This window comes from Lathamus discolor, chromosome 1, assembly GCF_037157495.1.
Source record: "Lathamus discolor isolate bLatDis1 chromosome 1, bLatDis1.hap1, whole genome shotgun sequence".
NCBI classification, from domain to species: domain Eukaryota; kingdom Metazoa; phylum Chordata; class Aves; order Psittaciformes; family Psittacidae; genus Lathamus; species Lathamus discolor.
The window spans coordinates 118266671-118282600 of NC_088884.1; the positions used below are offsets into that span (position 1 = coordinate 118266671).

The 15930-nt window shown below is 43.8% G+C and overlaps 1 protein-coding gene across 4 annotated transcripts; it reads left to right on the forward strand.

Moving 5' to 3' along the window:
* The first annotated feature begins 821 nt into the window (after window positions 1-821).
* ERI1 (exoribonuclease 1) lies at window positions 822-13932 on the forward strand. 4 transcript variants are annotated; one of them, XM_065692571.1, is made up of 7 exons: window positions 822-954; window positions 1826-2001; window positions 4270-4480; window positions 5749-5832; window positions 6512-6621; window positions 9440-9554; window positions 11425-13932. In XM_065692571.1, exons 1-7 carry the CDS (start codon window positions 874-876, stop codon window positions 11665-11667), a joined length of 1020 nt encoding a protein of 339 aa, XP_065548643.1. In that variant the 5' UTR covers window positions 822-873; the 3' UTR covers window positions 11668-13932. The 4 variants fall into 4 exon arrangements, with proteins under 4 accessions (XP_065548643.1, XP_065548662.1, XP_065548648.1 ...); XM_065692590.1 differs by having other exon boundaries at window positions 1831-2001; XM_065692576.1 differs by lacking the exon at window positions 11425-13932 and adding an exon at window positions 9771-11418.
* The last annotated feature ends 1998 nt before the right edge of the window (window positions 13933-15930 follow it).

The window sequence follows — 15930 nt, forward strand, 5'->3', positions numbered from 1 at the left end:
CACTGAGCACGGAGGTGCTACGTAGCAGGTCACGGGGAAAGAATGTCAGCATCTGCAACAAGCTGCTGGTGTGCCAGAACGATACAGGGGGTGACAGTGAGGGTGGGTGTCTGAGCCCCAGCCACAGCAGGACAATGAGGAGATGCTGGGGTATTTAGGGGCTGGCATCAGCGGAGGGGTTGGGGTGGCCAAGTGCACTGCCTCTATCACACGGACTGAAGGGGAATCTCTTGAGTATGGGCCTGGGCTGTGGGAAGCACCAGCAAAAAACTTGACACATGACGGAGAGGTCTCTCCCCTTTGCCTTCGCCTGCTGGCTGAGAAGGCCCCTTTGCCATCTGCCCTACCCGCTTGTTGGCTGCGGGTTATGGGCTATGGGGAAGAGCGTAGGAGGCCGTTTCACAGGGCAGGAAGGGGACGGGGCCAGCTGAATCGCCCTAGTGGCCGTGTCCTGGCGTCCCACACCCCATGGGTGTCCGGGATCCACATTTAGGATGCCCTGTGCCAAGTCCCTTTCACCAGGAGAGGGACGTGGGAGCACACACAAGGTGTCAGTCCAGTGCATCTTTCCCGCAACGCAGCCGGGGCTCCCATTGCTGCTGTGACCCAAGCGCAGGAGGGTGCTCCGCCGCAGCTCGGGAGGGCACGGCAGCAGCAGGGCAGCCGAGGTGCTGCGCGGCGCGGCGCTGAGGCGCTGAAGCCGGTTTCCATCCCGAGGCCGTACTGCGGCAGCCGGCACCGAGCCGCCGTTCCGGCCGCACGACGGAGGAGGAGGTGGCGCCGGCGGCAGCGGGGCCGTCCCACAGGGCAGGGGCGGGCCCGGCGCTCCCCCCGCCCCCGCCGGGCGCCCTGCCCGCCGCCGCCGCCGCCGCCATGGAGGAGCAGAAGAAGAACCGCCCGCAGGCAGCCCCGAACGAGGCGCCGGCGCCGCCCGCCGCGGCCGCCCGCCCGCCGGTGAGTGCGCTGTGCCGGCGGGAGGCGGCGGCTGACCCCGATCCAGCGCCCCCGGCCCGCCGCTGCCGCCGCGCATGCGCCGAGGCTGCCCTGCCATGGCGGCGCGGTGCCTGCCGCGGCCCGAGCAGGGTGCTGCGCGGTTCCGGCGGGGCCCGGCACGGCCCGCCCGGTACCGAGGGGGCGCTTCCGGTGCCGCGGGGCCTTCCGCCTGCGCCCGGGCCTGGGGAGGCCTCGGCGGCGGCAGCGGGCCCGGAGAGGCCGGCCCCGCTTCTGTGCTTGTCCCGCAGGGCGGGCGAGTAGCCGTTCGGGGTAGAAGTGCCTGCAGTTTGTCGTCTGAGTTTCCTCTTCTGTTCATACTGCACGCACCGGCCATGTGCCCCTGTGTCTCGGCCGCTGTACAGTCAGTAGCAGGGAGGACAGGGCCTTGAGCAGCCTGGTCTTGTGCGAGGTGTCCCTGCCCATGGCGGGGGGGTTGGAACCGGGTCATCTTAAGGGCCTTCCCAACCCAAACCAGCCGGTGATTCTGGTTGATGGAGGTGCCAAGAGCAATCTCTTGATGCTGGTTAAGGTTTTGCCGGCTCATACCACAGAACTAACTTGCTCTGTTGAATTTAGGACGCCCATTCAGACGTTTGTGTCTCAGAGCTGCTGATAGGCACGACTTCAGACGCATGCGTTACTGTCCCCTTACTCTGTGTGTCGGTTTTTAGGCTTCAGTACTGATTTCCTTCCCTGTCTGTAAGCTAGTTCGCCTGCAGTGTGAAGCAGCGCGATGCTTCGCTGTGATTTCGTGCCAAGATCACCTGTAAATCTTAATGGTCTGGCCTCTTGGTTTCACCTTAAATGACCTTCACGTTTCTCTTTCTTCTAGGGTAGGCAGCATTGTAGGATCAGTGACCAAGAAACTAATGGGAAAAAGTCAACCGCCAGTCCAAATGACTTCAGTGATCCAGTTTACAAAGAAATTGCCATGACCAATGGTTATATCAACAGAATGACCAGAGAGGAGCTGAGAAGTAAACTTGCAGAGTTCAAGCTTGAAACCAGGTTAGGCCGATTTGTAAACCTTTTGGTTTATCTTTGAGAGCAGCAAAGACACAGGGAATGAGTATTTTGAAGTTTGGAAATACACCGTAAAGCAAAAAGCAGACACTTCACCAAACACCAGATGGTTTGTGTGCAGTCTTGATGCAGCCTTTGCTGTTGGATTGTTGCATGTGATGCTGCTTCATGTGTTACCAGCAACGTGTGCTGCCTCAGCTGCTGACACAAAGCGGAACAATATGTAACTGTAGGGTACTTCTCAACACGTATTTGGTCAAGTAGAACTGCAAGAGTTCTCAGGTGGTGGTGCAGACCTTCAGGGTATAGAAACTCGCTTCAGGACATACATGGTTTTATTTACTGTACACACTACAGATCTGATACTGGCTGGAGCCGCTGTGGTGATAGGGCTTGGAATTTAATTGATGCAGAGGACAGGTACCTTTAGATGGAGGATTTGCTAATCTGAATAGATGAGATAGAATAATCTGCTGATAGAGCTGGATGTATGCTCACTGAGGAGGAGGAAAGGGCTGGGAATATAGAGTGGTTCTTGCTCTGTTGGAGATGACCTGCAGCACCCTTTGATATTGCTGTGGCAAAGCAAATTTGGGATGTTGAGAAGAAGGTCAGCTGGGAAAAACAAAGTGTATTGTGTCTATTTGCAGCAGGAATGAGGAAGTAGTAGTGGTGGTGGGGAGTTGGCAAAGTGAGAAGCTACTGCTCTAGAGGAAGAGGGAATACGAAAGGTGAGTATAAAAGGAGAAGTCTGGCTTTCTAGAGAAGATGACTGTAGGGAAAAGGATGTTGGGGGGGGGGGTGTGAAGGACAGAACAGAGGTTCCTTTGAACAGAGTAACAGAAAAGAGACTTGTGTGGGTGGGAAGTGCAGTCTGTCTGCAGGTGTTCTGGCGCATAGCTTTTTTAATTCCTCCTTTGGTTAAATGGATTTAGCTCCTCAGGAGGAAAAAAATTATAGATTTTTTGTACACCAGTTTAGATTTGTACAGCTGTTCAGCAGCTACCCTGATTTAAGAACAGAAAGCAGAATACAAGTAGTTAAGGACGTGTTTGTGGTTTCCTCCTCACTTATTAATTTTCTATTTGTTTTTATTCAGTTGTAAATGCAGAAAGCTTTAAACTTTTCTTAGCTAAGCTAGACTTACCTCATCAATAAATGCAGTTCTGTTGGCCAGAATTTGTCTACATGTAAACAGTAGTGCGTCACCTCAAATGTAGTGAACTGAGCAGATTGCCACACACCAGTCCTTTTCCTTGGGGTTGTTTTGATAGCAGATCATCTCCTCTTTCAATTCCCTTTATAGGTTTGATGAAGAAAATGGTATTTTTCCCTTCCATCGCCTTCCGTACTGTCTCGACTTTGAATGAACTGGTGGCCATTGAGTTAAAGTAGATTAATAAACCAGAGTGAAAAAGACTTATCTGTGTTTGCAGAAGCAGCTGATGTTCTCAAATGCAGGTTTAGTAGTCTGATTACTCTTTCCTCCTTGTGGATCAGTGGGCTGCTTTTCTCATAATACCACTTGTTACAAGTAGCTATTACAGCTTCTGTGGTTTCATTTGCAATGTGTAACTTTAAAAATAACTTCCTTGGAAGAGTAAATTATCCTTGTTTATTCAGCTCTGGTTTGGTACATGGCAGTTCTGGCACCTGTGCTTGCATGTTATAATGTTTATATTAAAAAGATGCAGTAACTTCAATCATTTGCTACTGTGAATTCGTGTGTTGTCCACGAACCTCCTGAAAAGCAGGATCCTGAGCAGGAAGTTTTTCTGACAGCTGAAATCTCAAGTAGTTTATTTGAATTGAGTTACTCAAGCTCAATTTTAAATTTAAATTGAGACTAATTTAAAATGTGGATGTTTTAGCTGGATTCTGCATTATCTGTGTCACCGATGCAGAAATATCTCAGGCATCAGTCGCTTCGGGCAGAGGGCACAGGGAAATACAGATGAAGCAGTATTGTGCTTCCAGGTCTAGAGGTCATCTAGGGGCAATCTGCAAAGACTTGGGCTTTGCAAAAGCTTTGGCTGCTGTGTTATTTGGGGATGGGGTGGGTGATATTGCAGCCTCTGCATTACCCCAGATAATGGATGGTAAAATTGAACTCAGACTTCGCAAGTGGTCATGCTCAAAATTAAGTTCAATAATGATAAACTTTCAAATGTTAAACAGAGCTTTAGTTCTACAATGATGGAATTGCTCAATCACATGTGAATGTGAGCTCTGTCACTTTCCTTATCTCTTTAGAGGAGTAAAAGATGTGCTGAAAAAGAGACTGAAAAACTACTACAAGAAACAGAAGCTGATGCAGAAGGAACCCATTAATAGAGACAGCTGCTACGACTACATCTGTGTCGTTGACTTTGAAGCAACATGTGAAGAAGGAAACCCACCTGAATTCGTACATGAAATAATTGAGTTTCCTGTTGTCTTACTAAACATGCATACCTTGGAAATAGTAAGTGATCTGATTATTGGTTTATTTTTCTTCCATAAAGACCTATCCTTTGTGCTTCCTTACATACACATAGAACTTTCTTTCTGTTCTTAAAGCGTCAGGAATAGATCATGCTGTTGACTCCCTCTATTGATACGAGGGACTTCCAGTTTCCCAGTCATCCTGTCCCCCCTACTCCTTTCCGTGCCTTCAGATCCACAAAGCTATTTCTGGGACTGAAGGGATTCACCATAAACAAAAATTGGCAAATTCAGTGGTCCTCTGTAAGGCAATCTAGAAGAGACTAATGCAGAGGCCTAGAAAGGGTGGTTGAGTGAACATTCGTTCTTGTCAGGCTAGACTATACCCACAGTGTACCTGCCAGATTGACAGCTGTGTAACCTGATTTTAAACATCCTTACTAGGCATTTGGCAGCCTTGGGTGCTCTGTTCCAGTATAGCTGTCTTAGAAAAAACAACTTGCTGTCTAACTGAAACTGCGACTCTGAAATGGAGGAAGTGCACCCACCTCTGCCTAACGGTTCATTTATCAAGAACTTCTTAAGAGGAGGAGGATTTCTAGTAATCACTGTGGTGCTGCATTAGAGTGTAGCTTCATGTATGACTAACTGCAGAAAGAGCATTGTGAACATTAGTAAGACCGGTTTTCTACCTTTAGAGTAGTAGGAAACAGAGTGGGTTTTCCCCTCTGGTTTTGTATAGCAGCAGGGGTCTGGGGCTTTCTTCTTCCTATGAAACTTGAATATAGTCGTCACTCTTGCACTGCTCAGTCTCCCAGAGTGAGCAGTCATTGTGTTTATCTCTGGCTGGCTGGCTGGCATCCAGAGGAGTGTGACTTGTATGCAGCCTCTGACATGTGTGGCCAGTTGCCTTCCTTGAATTACAGTTGAGCCCTTAGAGATACCACCTAAAAAATTTCAGGCTTTTGTCATGCCTCTCACTTCTCTTGTCCTTACTCATGCTTTCCTTTTCCACGGTCTTCCCCTTTATTACAGTCTGTCCTTCTCCCCTCTTACCCACATTCCTGTTTTTTTGGTGTATCCTAGCTGAGAGGAAGGACATGTTCCAGTTGGAGAGCCACCTGTCTGTCCAATTGGGAACCTCATGATGGTCATTGAGGAGGCTCATATTGGCTTTGGAGGTGCATGCACCTTTTTGACTCCAGCAGGATGCAAGTAGTTGCTATTGCCTTTTGGCTATAGTCAAGCCCAAGAAGTTGCCTTGCAGGCTATATAGTGTGCTGTTGCTGAGTGATTCTCTTATTACAGGAGGACACCTTTCAGCAATACGTGAAGCCAGAGATTAATCCCAAGCTTTCAGACTTCTGCATCAGCCTGACAGGAATCACTCAGGTACTTTGCATTTTTATTTTTTTAGGGGCAAAACAATATGAAAAAATAAAAGATGTGGTGTGGATGGTTTCAGACTGGTGATCTTTTTTTACAGTCATTTTTCTGTAAGGGTTATTCTCTTAATCCTCGTTTTCCCCCTTTCTCCCAATTATCACAGAATTGATTTCTCTAAGTTGGTCATTTAGTTGTTTGTAAAGGACTATAGGGCAAAGCATTTACTTTGTAATCCATGTGCAGCAAATTAGTCTTTAGCAGAGGAAACCACATTTTGAACTGCATCGGTTCCTTTTCTAAGATTTTTATTCTAAAGGGTTTAGAGTCTTGCAGTGGCTTGTGATCGAGTGACTGAGCAGGAAGGAGTCTGCGAAACAAGCTCAGAGGCTTTAACCCAAGTTCAACAGCTGACTAACCTTGTTACCTTCATAGATGCTTTTTGGAGGTTGGCTCTTTTAGTGCTTTTGTGGTGCCTGTTTGTAAGTTCAGAAAAATCTGCCCAACTGTCTGCTTATCTCAGTGTGTAACCTGTTTCTAAAGATGCCTGTGAAGCCAACTGAGTGAGTGAGTGATTTAGTGGGTGCCTATATAGCAATAGAGTTCTTACAGTTCCTGCTGGTTTGGTTTGGGGGTTTTTATTTTAAAATGTTCCTCACCGATGGTTGGTTTTTTTTTGTTCTCTTAGGACATTGTTGATAAAGCTGAGACATTTACTCAAGTTCTGCAGAATGTCATAGAGTGGATGAGACAGCGAGAACTGGGAACAAAGTATAGCTATTCCATGTTGACAGATGGGTATGTCCCTATGCAACCTTCAGCACAATCTAAAACTGCGAAATAGTGCCTAATCTTTGTGAGAGCGTTGTTGAATGTGGATCATGACGCTGCCATTTTACCATTTTGTTACATTTTTAGCTTTTGGGAAAATCAGACAAAATGAACTAAACAATTTGAAATGAAGCTTAAATCCATTAGATGGCACTGTTTCTTTCCCAACTCTCCGTGCAACTAAATGATACTGAACAGACTTTTTACCCTTTTTTTGTTGTTGTGATTCTCTGTTTACATCTAGCTTTCAGATAGCACATAATACCTGAAAATAACATGGTGCAGTTTCAGTTCTAAGCATCTCCCATGCTCTCCTGAATCTGAGGTTTCAGAGATGTGTGGTGGTTGTGTTATATCCTATGTTTGTCAGTGTTGCTGTTAATACATCTTGCATGTTTCACTAGAAAGCAATAATGATTATGCTGTTTATAAAACAAGGAGAAATGGCTAGCACAGAAACCTCTCTGTGTGGCTCTTGGTGAGTCCCACCTCTGACAAGCTTTGTGTGTGAGGGATTGACTAGTCCTTTTAACTGCCATCTGAACTTGCTCTCTTGCAAGGTCTGTGTGGAAAATCAAGTTCCCTAATGACTGCAGAGTGAACAGATCTTGAGGTCTAGATATACCTGTGGTGCAGTATTGTTCTTGTGACCTTAGCTGTGTTACATGATGAAAGGTACTGTTGAGCCTTATGTAGTACTGGCCAGGGAATTTTGCTGTAGGTGGTGCTTGCTTTTTAGCTGTGAAACACTACTGTTCTGTTAATGTGTCTGCTTTCCTCCTTCTTCTGGAGTGAAGTATTCAGGTAGAAAAGGGAGTTTTTAGCATCAGCCATGGCTGTGGTTTAACCTCAGCTGGCAACCAAGTATTATGCAGCGACTTGTTCACTCCTTAAACCAAGTGGGGTGGGAAGAAGAATTGGGGAAAAAAAGTAAAACCTGTGGGTTGAGATAAGAACAATTTAATAATTACAATAAATATAATAGTACTACTAGTAATAATTATGATGATGAAAAGGGAAATAACAAGGAGAGAGATATGAAACTAAAATGCGGAGGGGGGAACTCAAACAAACAAACAAACAAAAGCCCCTCAACCCGACAAACAGCAGTGTTGCACAGTACAATTGCTCAGCACCCACTGACCAATACCCAGCCCATTCCTAAGCAGCAATCGATCCTTTATGGCCAACTCCCCCCACATTATACACTGGGCATGATGTGCTGTGGTATGGAATATCCCTTTGGTTAGTTTGGGTCAGGGGTCCTGTCTCTGCTCCCTCCTGGCTTCTTGTGCCTGTTCTAATGGGCAGAGCATGAGAGACTGAAAAGTCCTTGATCAGGGTAAGTGCTACTGAGCAAAAACTAAAACATCAGTGTGTTATCAGCATTATTCCCAGACTAAATCCAAAACACTGCAGCAGCTACTAGGAAATAAAATAACTCTGTCCCAGCTGAAACCCAGACACCTGTGTTGAGTTGAATGGTGCATTTTCACGTTGCTGTGCCTGTTGTTTGTCTTCTGCTGTGCTGGATTAAAAAGGCAGTTCTCTGCTGCTCTGCTACAGCGATAATACTGATAGAGAGGGAGATGAATCCCAAAACAAAACTGGAGTTTATGAAAAAAGAGCGTGGGGGATCTTAGTATGACTTCCTAACGTTTCTGTCAAGTAAAACGCAGATAAACAGTGGTGTGAAAAATCATGTATCATAGGAGATGAATGGATACATAACAGAAGCTTTTTTAACTAACCGATCTTAGCAACTGGGAAATTGTTTTCTTGCCATGACACTTTTTTCTTAAACCTCCTAAAGATTTGGACAATGACTACAAATCACAGGTCTTTCCAGCTGAAGAACTGAATCAATGAAATGCGATTGTGTCCAGTGTGAACAGTGAAGGCATGCAGAAGCTGTCACACATTGGAGGTGTACAGTTTAGAGCTGTGTACACCTTAAAAATAAGGAATTAATGTTATTCCAACTTTAATATAAGGAACTGTGGTAAATACTGCTGTTTGACTTATTTTTAACCTGTTACTAGGTTTCTGTCTTTTGAAGCAACAGTAAATTACAAAATGCTGAAGCAAAACCGGTGCAAGACTGATTATATTACTGGGCCTAAATGTGTCTGGAATTCCCCTCCAGAGAAATCCCCTCTGTGAAATTCCTCAAGGAATATAGGTGCAGTGAAACCTCTGCCATATGGGTGAGATTGCACAGATAGCTGCAAGAGAGGGGAAAAAGGGCTTTATCTTAGCTTGAAGCCTAGAAACTTGCTGGGGTGCAGGCTAGAAGTGCATAGGGTTGTAGTTTCATCTTCTTTCCATGAAGGTCTGGTTTCTCCTACGACTAGGTGCAGTCTTGTTTCAGTAATCTATGTGAAGCAGAGAGCTGCATGCATACCCATTTAATTAGGAAAATTAGCAAATTTAAGGTGGCACTTGCTTCCCCAAGGGCTGCATAAGCATCTAGTTTATTGGCAGTTTTTGGAGTAGATGTTATAGGTGGAGAGGTTGGCATGCTGTTTTTTGCTTTAACCACGCCGGACATGAAACCACACTCGTGAAAACCTTGCTCATGTCATTATTCGTTCTCCCCATGATTAACAAATTCATATTAAAAAATCCTTTACCATAAGTGTAGGAAAAGAGCTTTTCCTAAACTGTTTTCCTTCTACTAGTCACCAAAGAAAAGGCAGCTTTTTGTGCTACAGCTGTGCAATATGTAGAAAGCAGAGCATCTGAATTACGTATTACTAATGTTTTTCTCTTTTGACTTTTTAAGATCTTGGGATATGAGTAAATTTCTGAACACCCAGTGCCGTATTAGCCATATCAAATACCCTTCTTTTGCCAAAAGGTGGATCAATATTCGCAAATCATATGGGAACTTCTATAAGGTTTGTACAAATTGCTGTTTCTCTTGCAGGAAGATTTGGTTTAAAAGTCTAGAATGTCCTGTTGTGCTTGTCATCTTTACTTGCGTAGTATCAAATTACCGTACTTAAGCAAGTTGCCTGAGGCCTGACTGTTAATTCTGCTTCATGCCTAAATCTCACTTTCCTAATTGAAGATCATATAATTTACTGCATTTTGATTGTAATCTTGTTTTCAAGAATCAGGTGCTCCATGAAGGATTGCCTAAAGATAACATACCAGTGCTCGTTGATCAAGTTCTACTGAAGTAGTTGACCTAAAAAGACTCTATATTGATTTTTTTCAATTATTTTTTCTTGTTTTCATGTAATACACTATAAAATTAACTTGCACCACTACCCTCAGATACCTGTGCTTTTGACAGTGTAATGGGAGATGTGGGAGAGAAAGATTAGGACATACCTAATGTGGAGTCAAATTGCCAAGAGAAAAGTAGCACCAAGTTCAGTGCTGAGCCTTATTACTGCTTTCTTTCACTGTCAGGTTACCATAAAAGGGGTTATTCAAGTTTCTAGCAAATTCCTAGTCAGTCTACACTAAACCATTTGTTTGAACATGATTTCAGCCTAGCTTATGATCTTCTGTTGAAGGGCTTTTCCATACTTAATGTAACCTTTAGAAAAAAGAGGTTAACATTTAACAGGAGAAGAGCTTTACATTGGGCTGGGCAAATATTACAGGGTTGTTCCATGTCTCCTTCTATTATTGTGCCTTCTCTGCATAAGCATTTCTGTTGGAAACGTGCTGGAACACAGAACAGTCTTGTTAGACTTATCAGCTTTAACCTAGACAGACCTTTCTCCTTTTTGCGTTGAGCAGTAAGGGTGCTCAGTGAAGAGCAATGAAAGATTGTAACTTAGAAGGAATCAGCTTCTTTTTATTTTGTGTGATTTTTTTTTTATAAGCAAACTATTTAAGCATTTATAGTTGTTCAGTGCTTCTGTTTAGCTGTTCTGTGCTGCTGTCGAATCTGTTGTTAAGTAATAGTAATAGATAAAATTAAGGACAAGGAATGTATTATAACTTTCCTGTGGAGTATCTCACAACATGCAGCGTGTCTCCACTGCCCAGTTTGTGGGTGTTGTTTTTGGAGCTGCACATTGCCAGGTTTTGGCAACTGTGTAGTCATCATTCTGCCTAGCTATTGCATCCAGCAGTATGGTGCAATATCCTGGAACTTGTCATGTCCCATGTTCCCCCACCCCAACCACCCCAAGAGCAAACTGGAGTTTTCCTTTAAAGTTACCCTTATGTTTTCCTGTGACTCTTCTGAAGAACATATGTATAGCAGTTAATCAGAAGAACACTTGGGTGTTTTCCTGGTGTAGCACTTTGCCGTGGGTAAGTCAGTTAAGCTTCCTTGTCTGTTCATGCTGTTTGCCATCCCTGTAAACATGGGTTGCTCTAGGTATTCTTGATCAGTTCCTTTGGTGTTTGGAGGCATCCAGAAGCTTGAAAAACAAAATCTGATACCCTCCGCAATGCCACTTTGGGTGGTAATTCCTTTTATATACGGCTGGTTAAAGCTAGCTAGACCATGTCTTCCACTGTTGCCAGTGTTGGGACATCTTGTGCTGGTAATGGTGAGAGGCTCTTGGCATCATTCTGAGTCTAGACAAGCCCCTGTTGACTGTGTCTCCTCTGTAAAAATGAGAGTGTCTCACCAAGGTGCTTTGAAGTTAAATTGTTAGTAATCTGTCAAAAGGCAACATGAAAGTAGCATGTGACTTAAGTAAACTTAAAATCTGCATATGTTTCTGCTGCATTGTATTACATTAAAAAGACTTTGTTACAGAACCTAAATCCTGGACGTGGTTCACTTTCTCCCATCAGGTTCCTAGGAACCAGACCAAGCTAACAATGATGCTTGAAAGTCTGGGTATGAATTATGATGGGAGACCTCACAGTGGACTTGATGACTCTAAGAACATTGCAAGGATAGCTATAAGGATGCTACAGGATGGCTGCGAACTGCGGGTGAATGAGAAAATGCACGCTGGACAACTTATGACAGTCTCCTCCTTGGCCCCCTTAGAGGGAGCCCCTGCTCCACAGATGCCCCGCTACAGAAACTAGCAGTACAGGGATTCTGCCTTAGGAACTGCTACCACATACCCATGAAGGACTGTTACAAAGCTTACTGAACAGACACCTCTGCCAACCTGTCTGCAGTGCAGAATCCAGAAGCACCTTAACTGATCGCCTCTGTTGAAATAAAGAGTGTGGAAGCTCTTTGCTCTTTGCAGCCTGTGTTACAGCATTTTTGTTTCTTTATGATATTTTGCTGTTGCTTGCAACTTACCCAGCAGTAAGGTTGATATGCGGGATCTAGGTAATGTGTTAAGCTTTCAAGAACATGTAATTTAAACACATGCAAAGATCGATTTGGCCTGTGCACGGCTGTTCCACCCCAGCCTGTGGGCAGTATATATTCGCTATGCCCTACTCTTAATGATATCTAGCATCTGATTATTCATTGCACACAAATAAGACATGGCTGGAAGAACTGAAATAGTGAGTGGTTGGGCTGGCCTTTCCTGATAAGGCAGTCTTCTAAGGGCTCTTGCTGGTAACTTTCTGGGGTTTTTTACGAAGTCTAGAAGAAATGGGAGAATGTTCATCAGTTCTAAAGCAGTAGAAAAGTACTGTGTTGTCTGGGTGTTGGTTTTGTTTTCCTTTGAGGGATATGTTTGTCTGCTTCCATGTTGAATAGAAGAGCTGTGTGTTGAATAAAAATTCCATTAATGCGGCATGGTAGTAATCTCCTTTTAACTTGTATTTAAAAAGAGAAGGATCCAGATTTTCCCTTTGAGGATCATATCTCCTATTCCTGCTATACTCATAGCTGCACTTCATCTAATGTCACTTTTGGACACTGTCAGCCATGAGTGAAGTAAAAATAGGTTCAAAACATGCCAGGTCATCAAAATTTTGTGCTGTGTGGTTATTACGCAAAACAAACCAAGAAGCTTCTAGTTCATAGGTAAATACATGCTCAACTATTTTGGGTAACATCCTGCGCCTCTGCCACCATAAAGCTGTGCCTTTTAATACAATTTTATTAGTGAAGGCCACATCTAATTATTAACAACTCTGCTTTCTTCTTAGGCCCCAGATAAGGTGATACTCAAAACAGGCCATGCTGTTAATTTGCTTTGCTTCTATGGGCTGTTAATGAAGTACAACATCAATGTGATCAGCTTTGAATTGGAATGGCTTGCTCTGCAATGTGGAATGATGTATTTTGGTTGCTCTTAGTCAAAAAAGAAGTTAGATTGGTATTCCTATATTACAATTCAGTCATTCTTGCTATGATTTGCATCCAGGAAACAAAATAACCGATTCATAATGAAGCTTTGTTGAGAACATTCACTGCTTGGCTAAAACTCTTCCCAGCTCTCCTTGCTCCTCCGGCTGCTAAACTGGATCAATGGAAATGTGAAAACTTCATTTCAAATTGGTGTAAGAGAGAAGTATTGGTCAAGTCTCAGTTGCTTCATGTGGAGGTGGAAGCAGGTCTCTTTCCAGGATTACAGATTTGGGCATTAGAATGATGTTCATTTTTTTCTGAAAGTAAATACTTGTACTTGCAGGGTTTTTACTTTAAAACTTTGTAAGTTCCTTTCTGTAGTAGCATTTGATGTATTTTCAGAATTTATGTCTTTTTATATTTCATCCTTTTATTTAGAAGGGTAAAATCCAGATCTCTGATATGCTTACTCTGAAAATACTATTTGTCAGCCCATGTTTGTACAGATTGTTAATAATACATTTGCTTTTCACCATAGCAGCCACACTCCTTGTTTCTGAAGAACCACAGTAATTTCCTACTTTGGCGTTACTGTGATGCACATTCCTATGATAAAATTTAGTCTAGCTCAGCAGATCCCCCCTTGGGTGGGGGCAGTATCACAGACTGTCACTAGTCTTATTTACAGGTCTGTAACCAGGCTCACAGACCAACGAAAAGGTCTGACAAGGAAAAGCTTTGTTACGGATTATACTGCAAGTTTCCTAAGTGAAGAGCTGTTGTAATTTCGCATCATTTATTTTAAGTACAGAGTTGTTTATTTTGTTAAATGACTTCAGAAAGATATTTTTTAGATAAGGGGTAAATAATAATTGTTTTCTCTTTACTGCTTGAGTAGTTTTTTACCAGTAAGTTGCAGAAATCTATAGAATTATTCCAGATATTATTTTGTCTGGGTTGGCTTAATGTCAAGCTAAGCTGTAACTATTTTCACAAAAATGTCTGATTCGGTGACTTCGAAGTGAATTTTATGGATGTTTGCTGATTTATTTGAAATGTAAAGAAACTTATTAAAAAAAAGTTGGTATTTATTAACATGTCAGGTTATGAATTCACTCTACAAAGCATGAGATGACTCCAGCAGTCCTGGGGGCCTTGGTCTCAGCATGGCCCCGGGTTAGTCTTCTCGGGTGAAGTAGTAACATTGCTGTGTACAGGTAGCTTAAATCTTACGAACGTGACTAGTTCGCAACACCCAGTAACAGGATAAATCTTCCTGCATGGTTTCATCCTAAAGGGGAAGGAGGCACTTGAGGGAAACAAAATGTGGTACGATGATTTTAGTAGTGACACTTGCGTTCAGCCAAACGATGTTTTTTCAGGTTGATCTCGTTTGTTTGTCCGCAGAAGCTTGCTGAGTGCATCCCTGCTGTAATGAATGCTTTTATTTATTAGAGTAGTCATCCCATGCTGGAAAAAACAACTGACAACCATGTAAGAAACAATCTCCTTTTTATGCAGAAAAAACCCATGCAGACACTCCTGCTGAGATAGTAAGAGGCCTTGTTTTGTTGTCTTACTTCACATTTCAGGAGCTGTACTTGAGCAACTCTAATGCTACTGCAGACAGACTTTGGAAAAGCCACTCACAAACTTGAAACAAAGGAGTTGCAGGCAAATTTCAACATGAGCACTTTCAAGTAGATTTCTTAATAAGTATTTATATGAATACGAGAGGCATTCACAGAATCTTGGGGTTGTGTTAGAGAGGAAAAAAAGGCCTCAGACAGGTTAAAGGCAGTAACCTCTCACAGTGAGCAAACATCCGAATATATGTGGCTAGTTGCATGGGGAAGAAGAGGTCACAACAGCTTGCAGCCTCCCATCAGACTAGTGTGGTATGGCTACAGGGACAAGTTTCAGCAGGTCAGTTGTCCATAGAAACTGCTCCTGTCTGCGCTTGTCTTATAATAAGGTAATTTAATAATTCAGTTTAACAAGGCGGTTGTTCCCATATTTTGCTGGAAATTTAACATTGCAATGAGGAGGGACTGTCCTCCGCAGTGGAAGTAAGTAAAAACCCTCAGTTCACCTTGAGCTGAGGTTGTCGTGCCCTTGTAGAGCTCTCTGTGCCTCACTGCAGCCTCTGCTGCCCTTTGCTGACCTTGCAGAAGTAGTGTTTTTTCACAGTGACTTTGCTAAAGAGCAGCTCATTTCTCTTGCCCTTCAGTTCCCAAGGCTGATTTTAAGGCCTCCTTTTCCCTTTTTCTTCCATTAGTGAACTTTTGCCTCCCCTGGAAAGAAGTTTGTCCTAGTTAAGATCTTTCTATGCTCTTTTTAATATGGGAAAACAATCAAGCCCTTTCAAAAGAAGTTGGAAGCCTTACCTGAATGGGAGGATAGTTGTCAAGAGACCCAGGTACTGACTGGAGGCTTTTGAAATGGGCTAAATGTATACAATACCATTTCTGTCGCAACCAAGGTCATTCTAGCCAGCTAGAGACCTTCTAGTTCCCTCTCAAGAGCTTCATATTTGACAGCCCCATGCGTAACAGTGCAGCATAGCACAAGGAATGGCAATATGCGAAGTAGCAAGGTGGTGGTCGGTCCATGCTTCTGCTCAATCTCGTGTTGAGCTGTGGCCTAACTAAACAGTTGTAGTAGGGAGCTGGCTAACAGTTGATTTTAGAAGATCTTCCTGCCCATCCAGTGGAGAGTGGGGTGCTGGCCTGCAGGTGTGGATGTACACATGAGGATGAGAAGCCATTTCTCTCTTGGGTTCCTTCTAGTTTGGACTTTGCATGTTCAGAGCCCCCAACTCCGACTGGCTTTTGCCCTCTTTTAGTTGGAGGACTCTGTGTTGTGGGAGAAAAGCCTGAAGTGGGTTTGGGTGTGTGCTCCTTAAATTTAAGGAGCGTGACTGCTTTGCACCAAGTGGCTGCACATGGAGGAAAGGCTTTTTCAAATGAATGACAGGAGTCTTAGACACCTCTTCATGGCAGAGGTGACCTCTGGGTGTGTTCTGATTAGGGATACGATTGCATTAGGGATAGCTCAGGCAGCTCTCCTCCAAGGGTGCCCCGTGGGTA